Source organism: Elephantulus edwardii, unplaced genomic scaffold, assembly GCF_000299155.1.
Source record: "Elephantulus edwardii isolate Elephantulus edwardi_28Jun2011 unplaced genomic scaffold, EleEdw1.0 scaffold00475, whole genome shotgun sequence".
Classification (NCBI taxonomy): domain Eukaryota; kingdom Metazoa; phylum Chordata; class Mammalia; order Macroscelidea; family Macroscelididae; genus Elephantulus; species Elephantulus edwardii.
In genome coordinates this window covers 109,809-122,121 of record NW_006400225.1, presented here as the reverse complement: position 1 = coordinate 122,121, position 12,313 = coordinate 109,809, and the positions used below count along the sequence as shown (strand labels likewise).

General features: G+C 41.0%; 1 protein-coding gene across 1 annotated transcript in view; it reads left to right on the top strand.

The window, feature by feature from the left end:
* LOC102857275 (alpha-enolase-like) overlaps positions 1-12,313 on the top strand; it is a 22,238-nt gene that overhangs the window by 5,157 nt on the left and 4,768 nt on the right. Inside the window, exon 3 of the mRNA XM_006902946.1 lies at positions 11,340-12,313. Within this exon, the coding sequence (XP_006903008.1) occupies positions 11,340-12,313 (974 nt within the window). The remainder of the gene's footprint in view (positions 1-11,339) is intronic.

The window sequence follows — 12,313 nt, the reverse complement described above, 5'->3', positions numbered from 1 at the left end:
CATTTTACACTCCCACCAACAGTGAATAAGGGTTCCAGTTTCTCCACAACCTCGCCAGCATTTGTTGCTTGCTGTTCTGTTAAATTTTGCTATTTTGCCTGGGGTGAGATGATATCTCATAGTTGTTTTGATTTGCATCTCTCTTAGAGCTAGGGAATTTGAACATTTCTTCATGTGCTTGTTAGCCATCTGAATATCGTCTTCGGTGAAGTGCCTGTTCATATCCTGTGCCCATTTTTCTATTGGATTATAGTTATATGTAATTCTTATCTGGATTAGTATTTACCTCTTTGAAGATGTTTTTTTCAGTCAAATGTAAACTATCACAAGCTGTTTGTTTACTAGTAACTATAACATCTAGTCCAAGTATAAAAGCCAATAACCACGTTTAGATGACGGGGAGGCAGGTTTTGGAGGATTCTCTCTGCTCTCCCAGATCTGCAATAAAGTGCTCTGGATAGTGCAATCTGTCTGTCTTATTGACAAATGACCACGGAAAGAATCCCTTGCATTCAATAGCCCATCCACGACATACTACCATCTGGATGGTTCCTTCTTTGTGGAGCAAGAGCCTTTTCCTACATCCATGGGGATTGGGTGAGTGGGTGGTGCTTTTAGAAGGCTCACCATTTTCTTCACCCAGAAACAGGAAATGACCTCTAAGTATCATACTGAGGGCTAGCTCTATCCCTGGACAGTAGGGTGACTTGCACTTGCTCAATCTTACCAATGCAACTTTGCCTGCTATGGCAGCATTTCTAACTGGAAACTGGCAGGCTAGCCTGTGCAACGACATAAGCCTGTAATGCCACCTCCATGAAGTAGGACAAGAAAGATTAGCAGTTCTAGAAAACTAGGCAGCAACTGATCATCTGTTATTAAAGGTTCTGATGAGTTCAAAGGACTATGCTCAGGGAGCGCTGGTGGCCTAGTGGCAAGAAGCTGCATGGCAATCTCAAAGGCTCATGGTTTGAATCCACCAGATGCTCCACTGGAGAAGGAGGGTCAATCTCCTCCTGTGCTAGTCAGATCTGATTCGATGGTACACAAGAAAAAAAGGGGCTATGATGCTTTCATTTGACAGCTCCTATCTGATCGAACAGAAAGTACCATGCGTGGCATCAGACAAGATGATGGCTGTGGACTCCCACTGTTAGGATAAGAACCAATGACAGAGGAGAGACGAACATCATATAAGCTATCAGAACCAGGAAGCAGATACTGACATACAGAGAGTTAATGCTTTGGGTGCATGAGTGATGTCAGAAAACAGGGACTGGACTAGAATGAGAACCACCCCTAAACTGAATTTTTCATGGCACCGCTCATTGGCCCAGGCTCTAGTTCCAAGGTCTGCCCTCACCTCACTGACATGCTGCCTATCCTCTCTATTTCCTTTTGTGGAGGGTGGTCTGTCCCTTTGGGATATAACTTTCTAATAAATCTCTATTTCCACTTCTGCCTTCTCATTTTTTTTCTTGGTCCTCATCCTGTAGCAAAAAGCTTCAGCCTACACTCTAATGCTCCAGTCACTAAAGTGCTCTCCCAAGAAACCCTAAAATTGCTGTACACTGTGCTACTTGGTGCTCAGGCACTATCCCCTCCTCTAGTCTATTCCACCTGGCACAATTCCTTTGCCTGGGCAAGAAGGGCAAACTAAGGCATTGAGTGCATGCTAACAGCACTAGCTAAAAGCCCTACTAGGGAAATAATCTGTGCTTTATTGCAGTTGTAACCTGGTGTTGCATACAAATAACTCCAGGGTACCTCTCCTGCATGAGAGTTTTCCAAGATATTGGCTGCCCCATGTAAGGAGCTGTGCTTTGGAATGGTTCCAAAGTGATGTGAGTTGAATCCACTAGCTTCTTCACAGGATAGACAACCTCATCCTGTGTGATTTACAGCCTCTGAAAACCTGCTAGAGGGTGACAGTACTTTACAACCTAACGATTCCTTCCCTTGGAGCTCTGGTGGCTTAGTGGTAGGAGTGGCACTGCCAACACAAAGGCACATAATTTGAACCCACCAGCTGCTCCACAGAAGGATGGCAATCAGTCGAAAAAAAAAAAAAGAAGGATGGCAATCTCCTCCAGTATTATTTTCAGTCTCTGAAAACCTGCTGGAGGATGAGCTTTAGTTAATGGAATACTGTTTTGGATCTGCTCCTTGTAAAGAAATATTGTTGTTTTTGAGTCAGAATTCTTTAGCTTCATTACTGGTTAACTTCTCTGTAACAACATTTATCATCCTATTGTTTGACTAATTTCTGAATTTGTTTCTCCAGATAACTTTTTTGTTTGTAGTCATGTAAATTAGCTGAGCTGGCTTTGTGAGGGACCATCAAAACACCACCACTGGTCTTCTAACCCTCCCCCCCCACACACACCTGGCCTTAAGGTTATAATCTTACATCCTGAGCAAGTGTTACTGGTTGGGGGGCGGGGGGATCTCATGTTGATATAGACACTATTAGTCTCCAGATCCTTTCCCCAAATTTCTTTCACCCAGGGGAAGTGAGATGCGTTTTCTGAGTTAGCATTGATTAAACTTAAGTTTAAAAACTTAAGTTGCTTGTTTCCTGGGAATGGTTTTGATAGCCATGTGTAAATTCTCTTCAATTGCTTTTTTCCTGGGAACTGTATGTGACTTGTCTCTCTAAATGCAGGAGTCCCTGTGACTTTGAACTCTTGATACAAATATGTTAATTAGGTTAATAAATGATTGAGGTATAAAATTCTTGACCTCTTGTAAAGTGGGAAGACAGCCTTGGAAAGGTATCTTCATTTTCTGGATCTGGGAATAAAGTGTATGCATAATGCAATCCCATTTAAGTCATATATCTGGACTTGTGACTGGGAAAGGCCCTGGTTTGTCTAGCAACATTGTAAGATGAATTTCCATCATTCTTGCCTTTAAGGAACACACTGATTGCACTTCCTCCAAGACAAATTTTATTGCACTTTTAGCAGTGGTGGCATAGTTTTTCAACATAATTTTTTTTTCTATAATTATATTTTATTAATTTTCATAAACATTTACAGAGATTTTTGGGCTTCCACTCATCCATTTTCTCTCTACCCTCCTCCCAGTTTGTTCTTGTCCAAATGCCACAGTGCTTGTCAAAGCCAGTTCTGATTAATCTTCTTTGTCAGTGTATCCTTTGCCATTCCCTTACACTCCTCCCTGAGAGAGACTTCACCCTGAGTCATAAGGAAAAGGGGACGGCGTATTCTCTTAGCTACTTCCTGCTGAAAAGGGACGCTGTGGGTTTCAGGGTGAAGATCTTCTCTCACTACTCTAAAGGGCCCCTTTGGCAGTAGGAAACACATAGACTATTATGGAGATTGATTTTGGAATTCAGATGCACTCTTATTGATTGTGCTTGGCTGTACATGTACATATCCTTGAAGATGTATCATGGGGGTGTTGCAACCTAGAAGACACAAATTTGACTAACAAGTTATAAGTACATGAGTCCAAAAATTATGGAAAAGTAAAAGAAAAGATTCTTTCATTGTTTTACAAACCCTCCCCCAGGTCCCCTCCACCATGCAGCCCTCGCTCTAGTCTCCTGTGATGACAGAAATACCCAGTTACATCTCTCTTTTAAACGGTTCTCTCCCTCCTCTGTTTCAGTGCAGTATACATTATTGAACCCATCTTACTCAGTCTCTCCCCAACCCCAAGGACAGTCCCATTCTACAACAGTGGCATCATGTAATATTTGTCCTTTTCTGACTGGGATATTTCACTCAGCATAATGTTCTCCAGAGTCAACCATTTTGAATAATATTGCATGAGTTCCTTGTTTTTTAATGCAGCATAGTATTCCATTGTGCGAATATACCACAGCTTCTCTAGCCATTCGTTTGTTGATGGGCACTTAGGTTGTTTCCAACTCCTTGCTATTGTGAACAAAGCTGCAATAAACATGGGTGTGCATATATCTGCTTGGATGTCAGCTATGGTCTCTTCAGGGTATATTCCCAGTAGTGGAATTGCTGGGTCAAATGGTATCTCTATTTGCAACTTTTTGAGAAAGCGCCATACTGCTTTCCACAGGGGTTGCACCATTTTACACTCCCACCAACATCAACATAATTAAAAAGCATAAATTATTCTTCAGTTTACCTTAATCATCGTTCAACTTTCACATAAATAAAAAGCAACAAACAAACCATGGCCTGGGTCAGGTACACCGTGGTCTCTACGTTGACATCATTACTCTCTAGTATTTTAAAGAGGTCCTTGACAGCAGATTTCTCAATGCAACATGTCTTTTGATTTCTTGACTGATGTTACAGTAGGTGTTGATCATGGATCCAAGTAAATAAAGCTAAATCACTGATAAATCTACTTTCTATCCACTTACAATGCTGCCTATTGGCCCAGTTGGGAAGATCTTTGTTTCTTGATGTTGAGCTGTAATCCATTTGAAGGCTAGTCATTGGTCTTTTTCAGAAGTGCTTCAAGTCATCTCTTTCTGCAAGGAAGGCTGAGTCATATGCATAAATAGGTTTTTGATAAGGCTTTCTCCAATTCTGATGCCATATTCTTCTTAATATAGTTCAGCATCTCAGTTTTCTCAGTATAATCATACTGATTAAGTATGGTGAAGGAATACAACCCTGACACACAGCTTTCTTGATTTTAAATCATGAAGTGTTTCCTTGATTGAATGATTAATTTGGCTTGTGCACAGGTATCCCATAAACCTTCCCATTCTTCTTAATATTATCCATAATTATGACTCACAAGCTGAATGTCTTTGCATAATCAAGAAAACACAGCCCAGACCCATCTGACATCAGCAATTGTATTCCCGCCCCATTCCACAGCCCCTTCTAGATCCATCTTGAATTTCTGGTGGTTCCCTGTTGGTGTACATTTATTTTAAAGAACATTTTTATTTTAAACGGGTTTATTTACAAGATTCATATACATTTTCACATCGGATCTTTCTAATTTACTTTACCCACCCCTACCCCTCCACTCATCACATTGTGCGACCTTATGATTAACCCACCCTCACCACCATCCTCACCCCTGTTCCCCTCCTCCCCTCCTTGGATCCTAATACACAGTCTACAATAATGGTCGTATAGAGTATTTGTCCTTTGGGACTAAGTTAGTTCACTTAGCATAATTCTTACTAGTCCCTCTCAAGTTAGGTAGTGATTTACAAAATTATTATTTCTGCGTGCTGCATTGTATGAATGTACCATAAATTCTCAATCCATTTGATTGTTGTTGGATTTTTGAGCTGTTGCCAAGATCTTGTGATGGTGAATAACACTGTGAACATTGGCGTAAAAATCTCCATTTGTACCTCATTTCTCATTTTCTTGGATGTATTTCAAACAGTGGAATAGCTGAGTCATATGAAAGTTCTATGTTCACCTTTCTGAGGAAACGTCAAACTGCGTTCCAGAGTGGTTGTACCATTTTACAATCCCACCATCTGTTGGTGTACTTTTCCAGTCCTTTTAAAAGTTTTCGGCAAGATTTTACTTGCATGAGATAGTATTGATACTGTTTTATAATTTCTACACTCCATCAGTGTACCATTTTTGGGAATGAGAACAAACATGAATGAGGTCTTCCAAATTTCTTGGCATAGACTATTGATGTGAATAAGGATGCTTTGTTTGCTAAAACACAATTGTCATTCCATCAGCTTCTGGGGACTTATCTTTTGTCAATGCTGCTTCACCTTCTTCCCTCACTACCAATGGTTCTGGATCATATGTCAATTCCTGAAATGGTTCCATGTCAACCACTTCTTCTTGGTACAGCGACTTTGTGTAATCCTTCCTCTTCTTTTGATGAATCTTACATCATCAATATTTTTCTGATAGAACCATTCAGTATTGCAACTTGTGACTTGAATTTTTTCTTCAGTCCTTTGATCTTGAGAAATGTCAGGTAGGTTCTTCCTTTTGGTTTTCTTGGTCTCTGCACATTTGACATATCAAATTGTTGTTGTGTACCATAGAGTCTGAACTGGCTCATAGTAGGTTTTCAGAGGCAGTAAATCACATGGGAGGAGATTGTCCATCCTTCTCCCATGGAGCAGCTGGTGGCCTTGCAGTGCAGCTTCTTGCCACTAGGCCATGAGAGCTCCCTATATATCGAATTATATACACATTATAAAACATTAAGCATTTTCTTGAGGTGGCTTTTAAATTCATATGTGGTAAACTCAAGATCGTATCTTGGCTCTCAAGGACTTAATTTTCTTTAATATCAATGACCTTGCATCTGATTAGTTGATAGTCTTTTCTATAGGCAGCTTCTGACCTTATGTTAACTGATGTGGCCAAATTGATTCTTGTATATTCCCTCGGGTGAGATGCATGTGTTTGGTTACTCTTTGCTTCTTTAAAAAGCTATTTACAATGAAAATAATAATATAAAAAAACCCTATCACATGCTCCCTACCTTGTCACCAAAGCCATGTTTTCCAAGTATCTGTACTTGTTTCCAACTTTTGCATTCCTTCCACCAATTATTATTGTCTTCTGATTGCATGTTTTATCAATTTCAGACTACAAACGTTGGAAGAAATCCTCAATTTCATCACCTTTGGCTTTAGTGCTTGGTGCATGTATTTAAATACTAGTTGCATGACAGATCTTCCTTTGTACGTATATAGGGATTATGTATCATTCTTCATATAGTGTAGCTTCTCATATGTTCAAGAGGAAAATATGATTCATATATCATACCTTGGCAAAATACAAGTGTCAGGATAGAATAAAAATATCCCAGGCATATGTCTTTTGACTAAACAAGGTGCAAATCCAGAGTGGAAGCCCGGGTGTTCAAAGCACAGGAGAGGGATGGAGAGCCCTGCAAGTCTACCCATTCAGGGTGGGGCCAGATGTGTGGAGCTACAAAGGAAAATATCTAAGACATAGCAAAGAGAGAAGCATTAGTGAAGACCTGATCCAGTTGGGGCAGGGGGAGAGAGAACACAAAAGACTAATTTCAACTTGTTTTTATTACATGCCATCGAGTTAGCAACCCTAGGTACAAGCACTCTGAAACCTGCCCTATCCTGAGCCAGTCTCACTGTCTCCAACACACCTACCCCATAACTGTATCAATCCATCTTATTTTCCTCTCCTTCCACCTTTCCAAGCATGATATCCTTCTTCAAGGATTGGTCCTTCCTGGCCATGTACCCAAATTTTGTGAGACAGAGCTTCAAAATCCTTGCCACCAAGGAGCAGCTTGGTTTCACCCTCTCCAATACAGACTTATTTGTTCTTTTGGTGGCCTATGGTATGTTCAGTTTTCATCTCCTCCAACACTACAACACAACCGCATCGATTCTTCTGCCAACCTTAGTCATTATCCAGCTCTCTGATGCATAGAAATTACGAAGACCATGCCCTGGATTGGGCACACCTTAAGTCTCCAGACTGGCATCATTGCTCTTTAGCACTTTGGAGACGTCACTGACAGCGGACTTCCCCAATGCAACTCATCTTCTGATTTCCTGATTGCTTGTGCCAAGAGTGTTGACTGTGGAGTCAGGCAAGCTGAAATTTTTAACCATCTCAATCTCTTCTCCATCTAAAACAGTTCTGTCAGTTGGCCCAGTGGTGAGAATCTCTGTCTTCTTAAGCCTCAACTCATATTGGAGACTAGTCTTCTCCAGTAAATGCTTCAAGTCCTCCTAATTTTCGGCAAGCAGGGTTGTGTCATGTGAATAACACAGGTTGATGAGGAGTCTTTCTCTAGTTCTGTTGTCACATTCCTCCTCACAAAGCCCAGCCTCCTGAACCTGTTCTATATACAGAGTGAAAGGTATGGAGACAAGATAAATCCCTGACATACTCCTTTCCTGATTTTGAACCATAAAGTGTTTCCTTGCTCTGTTCATATGACTGCTTCCTGGTCCAAGCATAAGTTTCATATAAGCACAAGTGTTCTGGGATTGCTATTTTTCTCAAAGTTAGCCACAATTTGTTGTGATCCACACAGTCAAATGCCTTTACATAATCAATGAAACAGACAGACATTCCTTTGGTACTCTTTGCTTTCAGCCAACATCCATCTTACACTGGTGATTATGTGTTACACCCTCTTCTAAACCTGGCATGTAATTCTGTCAATGTATTGTTCCAGTCAATTTTTTATAATCTTCAGCAGGATTTTGCTTGTGTGTTATAATTATTCAATAATTCCCACCCTCCTTTGGGTCACCTTTTTGGGAATGGGAATAAACATGGATGTCTTCCAGTTACAAGTCCTCCAGATTTCTTGGAATAACCTGGTGAGAAGATCCAGGGCAGCATCTATTTATTGAAATGTCAATTGGTATTCCATCAATTACTGGAGCCTTGTTTTTGCCAATTCCTTCAGAGCAGCTTGAACTTCCTTTGTCACCACTGTCTCTTGCTCATGTTGCTTTATTACATTCTTCTGTATCAGCCAATTATTTTTGGTGCAGTGATTCCATGGACTCCTTCCATTTACTTTTTTAAATTAAATTTTATTAATTTTAATGAATATTTACAGAGATTTTGGATTTCCAGTCATTCATTGTTGACTCCATTTATTTTTAATGCTATCTGGATCATTCAATATTCTGCCCATAGTATCCTTAGGCATTGCAATTCAAGGCTTGAATTTGTTCTTCCTTTAGCTTGAGAAATACCAAGTGAGTCCATTTCTTTTGATTTTCCAACTCAGATTTCTGCACATTTCACTGTAATACTTTGCTTTGTCCTCCTAAGCTGCCTTTTAAAATCTTCTGTTCAGCTCCCTAACTTCTTGCTTTGGCTTCTTTGGGCTCTAGTGCATTATTTAGTCTCTTCTGACATCTGTCTCATTTTTTTTCTTGCTCTTTTGTCTCTTTTTTGTCTAGCTTTTTTGTACTCTTCATGGATATCCTTGGTATCTTTCCACAGTTCATCTACTCTTCAATTACTAGTGTTCAAGGCCTCAAACCTGTTGAGATGGTTTTTAAATTCAGGTGGAGTAGATTCAAGGTCAAATTGTGGTTGCTTTGTCTATTTTGGAGCAAGCGCAATCAGAGTGCTTCTTAGAAGCAAGGATGGTGAGATTTTTATCTCACATATTTTGGTCATGTTGTTAGGAAGGGCTAGTTTTGGAAATGAACACTAAACTAGGAAATGTAGAGTCAGCAAATACAGGAAGACCCTCTATGTCATGGATGCACAAAGTGATTTACGACACTCACCTTGAATATATTGGAGCTTGTCAGCATCGTGCAGGATAGAGCAGCAAAGTTTGGATCTATTGTTTAGTGTCTTTGTGAGTTATGCATCTATATCAACAAGTTGGGTACTTGGATAGGCTTCACCTAGCCCAACTTGAATACCAACAAGGAATTGACCACAGTGAAAGGGGCACGTGGTTCCAGAGAAGGGAAGGATTGCTTAGTTTTCTGGAATCTGAAGAACAGGCCATCAACATGGTAAACCAGCTCTCCCTTCGTGGGAAACAAACAGCCAAATATTACTAGTGACTCTTTTAGCATACAACTTGTGCTGTGGATGAAAATCAGACAGAAGTAACAGTATTTCTGAATAATGAACTATCCAGCCAGGCTTCTTAACTCTGAACTTGTGAGTGAAAGCTACTTCATTTTATCTTACGTGTGAGGTGAAGTATCTTACACGCAGCTTAATGCATACATGACTATATTCATGTAGAGTTGGAATCAACTCATGGCTGATCCTCCAGTTAGTTTTTAGAGGCAGTAAACTGCACGAGATTTCTCATCCTTCTCTCCAGGAGCAGCTGGTGAATTTGAAGCACATACCTTTGGGACAATAGTGCAGCTTCTTACCACTAGGCTATCAGAGTTCCATCATGTGTAAAACAGCTAAAAAGTAGTTACATACAGAGCAATGCTAATAAAATAATAATAATGTATATGATTACATAAAATAATATGTACACAATTATTTATAGGTAAATATATGCAAATCAATAAAAATTAAAAACCCAGTATGGTCCTACTTTTGATGAGTATATAACAAATGTGTAAGTATGATCATACATTAATAGCTGCAATCAATCACTGGTAGAGTTTTTTCTTTATGCTTTTAAGCATTTAAAAAATTTTTTTAAACATTTATTATTTTGTGTGTGTGTGTGTACCATCAAATTGGATCTGACTGGTACAGGAGAAGATTGCCCCTCCTTCTCCAGCAGAGCATCTGGTGGATTCAAACTGCAGTCCTCTAAGGTTGCAGTGTAGCTTCATGCCACTAGGCAATCAGAGCTCTCTTCTTTTATGCATTTTTTGAAGTTCTCTATAATGATTTGGGCTGTCAGATTTTCTTCCTACATTCTTCCCTTGCTGTCAAACTTATTAAAAACAATGTATTTTACATATTTTTGTTATGTACCATAGAGTGGCCTATGCACAACAGTCCTAAACCATGCTCTATCCTGTACCAATCTCATTGTCTCTGACACACCTACCTCCAGTACCCCACTGAATCAATCCATCTATCTCATCGAGGGTTTTCCTCTCCTGTGCTGTCCTTCCACCCAAGCATGACACCCTTCTCCAACAACCCTGGTCCCATCTTGCAACATGTCCAAAGTATGTCAGACAAAGCTTCAGAATCCTTGACTCCATGGAGCAGCCTAGTTTAACCCTCTCCAGAATGAACCTGTTCGTTCTCTTAGCAGTCCATGGTATATTCAATACTCTTCTCCAACACCACAGCTCAAAAGTTATCAATTCTCTATCCTCCCTAGTCATTGTCCAGCTCTCTAGAGCATAGCAAGTGATTGCAAAGACTATGGCCTGTATCAGGCACACTTTAGTCTCCAGACATTGCTCTTCAGTACGTCTTTTAATTTCCTGGCTGCTGGTGTCAAGAGTGTTGATTGTGGAACCAAGCAAACTAAAGAATCTCAATCTCTTCATCCATCACGATGCTGCCAATTGACCCAGTGGTGAGGATCTTTGTTTTCTTGATATTGAGCCTCAATCCATATTGAAGGCTAGAGTCTTTGACCTTCTACAGCAAGCGCTTCAGGTCCTCCTCAGTTTCGGCAAGCAGGGTTGTGTAATCTGCCTAAGGCAGACTGTTGATGAGTCTTCCTCCAATCTTGATGCCACATTTCTCCTCATAGAACTCAGACTCCCAGATAATCTGTTCTGCATATAGATTGAAATGAAATGGATTGGCCACATCCCTGGTATTATAAATGTGGCCTTTCTTCTGGCTATGATTCTTACTACATAACTTCATTTAAAAAAAAACCGCTTTTGCTCAGTCACTCATCTTGGTGTCCGCAGCATCTTCCACTGCTTTCCTGAGTGACGAGAACCGGCCTCCCAGAAATTCACCCTGTCTATTACAAAGATTCACGCCAGAGAGATCTTTGACTCCCGTGGAAATCCCACTGTTGAGGTTGATCTTTATACTGCAAAAGGTCTCTTCAGAGCTGCTGTACCCAGTGGTGCATCAACTGGTATCTATGAGGCTCTGGCGCTCCGGGACAATGATAAGACTAGGTATCTGGGGAAAGGTGTCTCAAAGGCTGTTGAGCACATCAATAAAACTATTGCGCCTGCCCTGATTAGCAAGAAACTGAATGTTGTGGAACAGGAGAAGATTGACAAGCTAATGATTGACATGGATGGAACTGAGAATAAATCAAAATTTGGTGCCAATGCCATTCTGGGAGTGTCTCTTGCTGTCTGCAAGGCTGGAGCCGTTGAGAAGGGGGTCCCCCTGTATCGGCACATTGCTGACTTGGCCAGCAATTCTGAAGTCATTCTGCCAGTTCCCGCTTTCAATGTCATCAACGGTGGCTCTCATGCTGGCAACAAGCTGGCTATGCAGGAGTTCATGATTCTCCCTGTCGGAGCAGCAAGCTTCAAAGAAGCCGTGCGCATCGGGGCTGAGGTTTACCACAACCTGAAGAACGTCATCAAGGACAAGTACGGCAAGGATGCCACCAATGTGGGGGATGAAGGTGGCTTTGCCCCTAACATCCTGGAGAACAAAGAAGCCCTGGAACTGCTGAAGACTGCGATTGGGAAAGCTGGCTACACTGACAAGGTGGTGATTGGCATGGACGTTGCTGCCTCAGAGTTCTTCCGCTCTGGGAAGTACGACCTGGACTTTAAGTTTCCTGATGACCCCAGCAGGTACATCTCACCTGACCAGCTGGGAGACCTGTACAAGTCCTTCATCAGGGACTACCCAGTGGTGTCTATCGAAGATCCCTTTGACCAGGATGATTGGAGCGCCTGGACAAAGTTCACTGCCAGTTCAGGGATCCAGGTGGTAGGAGACGATCTCACTGT